A 1,735-nucleotide genomic window follows, 5' to 3' on the forward strand; every position below is an offset into this window, starting at 1 on the left:
CGGACAGTGTTTGTGTCGTCACGCGATTTGCTGGATGAATATAATCAAGGGAGGAGAAATCCATTTGTAGATCTTTAAGTTTTTTTCTTTCGTTGGACTTGGTTCTCAATTCGTTTTTTTTTCAGATTCGTTTCGACGGCTTTTTGGGGAGAATGTGTGCAAGATTTGATTTGAATTCTGTCAGTGAGTTTTTATCTGCTAAGAATTGATATGGCTGTCACGATCTGTGGGGTGAGTAGACTGGGAGGAGGGACACTGACATTCTTCTAAACACACGGATGTTTATTTTGTAAAAGCTGAGAACCTGTGGATGACTAGCCCCTCACCTGTGACATCACGAGGTGACGAGAGCGAAATGTCATTGGCTGCTTGTTTCGACAAATAAGTAACGAGCAGCTGGAGTGAGCAGACTGGTGAGCTACAAATACAAGTGAACAGTGAACATCGTCTTGTTTTCTGAGACAATCCTGGATGAAATAGTTGTGTCACGTGGTTTGTAAATTTGATGCCTGTTAGAGGCCTCATCTTAACACAAAGTCTGAATCTGGTTTTTGAACTGGCTGAGTGAATTCTGAACACAAAAAGATGAGAAATAGCTAAAAAAACATGTTGCAATTACCGCATTACATTACTTTGTCAGGCACTGGCTAAACACTCGTAAGGGGGACATTGTTAACGAGGTTTGTACAGGATACTTTAGCATTGTCAGGTCCCCCCAGAACAACAGGATAGCAGGATAGAAGGATAGCACAGTGTCGTAGGAAATAACCAAGTCAGTAATGTTCCAGGACTCAGTTCCTCAGTTCCGTAAGGTGGGAGAAAGTCTCTAAGCGAGACCTGCAGGGTTCGCCTCTCACTTCTACCTTAGTCTGTGTTTCTGTGGCTATGAGTCTGTCAGGAGGACAGCCAGTAACGGCCATGAGTCTGTCAGGAGGACAGCCAGTAACGGCCATGAGTCAGTCAGGAGGACAGCCAGTAACGGCCATGAGTCAGTCAGGAGGACAGCCAGTAACGGCCATGAGTCTGTCAGGAGGACAGCCAGTAACGGCCATGAGTCAGTCAGGAGGACAGCCAGTAACGGCCATGAGTCTGTCAGGAGGACAGCCAGTAACGGCCATGAGTCTGTCAGGAGGACAGCCAGTAACGGCCATGAGTCTCTCAGGAGGACAGCCATTAACGGCCTTGAGTCTGTCAGGAGGACAGCCATTAACGGCCTTGAGTCTGTCAGGAGGACAGCCAGTAACGGCCATGAGTCAGTCAGGAGGACAGCCATTAACAGCCATGAGTCTGTCAGGAGGACAGCCAGTAACGGCCATGAGTCAGTCAGGAGGACAGCCAGTAACGGCCATGAGTCAGTCAGGAGGACAGCCATTAACGGCCATGAGTCTGTCAGGACAGCCATTAACGGCCTTGAGTCTGTCAGGAGGACAGCCAGTAACCCTTTCCCAGTGGCCTTCACCGTCAAGGCCGTGACGATCAAGTTGCCGAGCGTGGTGTGGGGCCATGGAGGGGCAGAGCAACACGTGATGTTCGGCGCCAACACGTGCAGGAGCGACATCTGGCGGTTAGTTTGCTGCTGACCGGGGATGTGGCCAGGCGGTCAGGCGTGTAATCGCAGCACTGGTCTGTCCTGCTTTCGTCTAGCACGTCCCTTCGCCTGGTTTAAGCGCCATTCCCCAAAGTTCCAGAGGTCTTTAACACGTTTAGACATCAATTTATCAAAATATTCCTCCCC

The 1,735-nt window shown here is 49.4% G+C and overlaps 1 protein-coding gene across 1 annotated transcript; it reads left to right on the forward strand.

Annotated features, from left to right (window-relative positions):
• The first annotated feature begins 885 nt into the window (after window positions 1-885).
• LOC112563868 (tol-Pal system protein TolB-like) lies at window positions 886-1,473 on the forward strand. Its single transcript, XM_025238283.1, has one exon. The coding sequence runs from the start codon at window positions 886-888 to the stop codon at window positions 1,471-1,473; it is 588 nt and encodes a 195-aa protein (XP_025094068.1).
• Window positions 1,474-1,735: the final 262 nt, after the last annotated feature.

Source organism: Pomacea canaliculata, linkage group LG5 (assembly GCF_003073045.1).
Source record: "Pomacea canaliculata isolate SZHN2017 linkage group LG5, ASM307304v1, whole genome shotgun sequence".
NCBI classification, from domain to species: Eukaryota; Metazoa; Mollusca; class Gastropoda; order Architaenioglossa; family Ampullariidae; genus Pomacea; species Pomacea canaliculata.

Excerpts from the sequence above, each read along its gene's own strand:
- LOC112563868 (XM_025238283.1), top strand. The coding sequence starts at position 886 with ATGAGTCTGTCAGGAGGACAGCCAGTAACGGCCATGAGTCTGTCAGGA.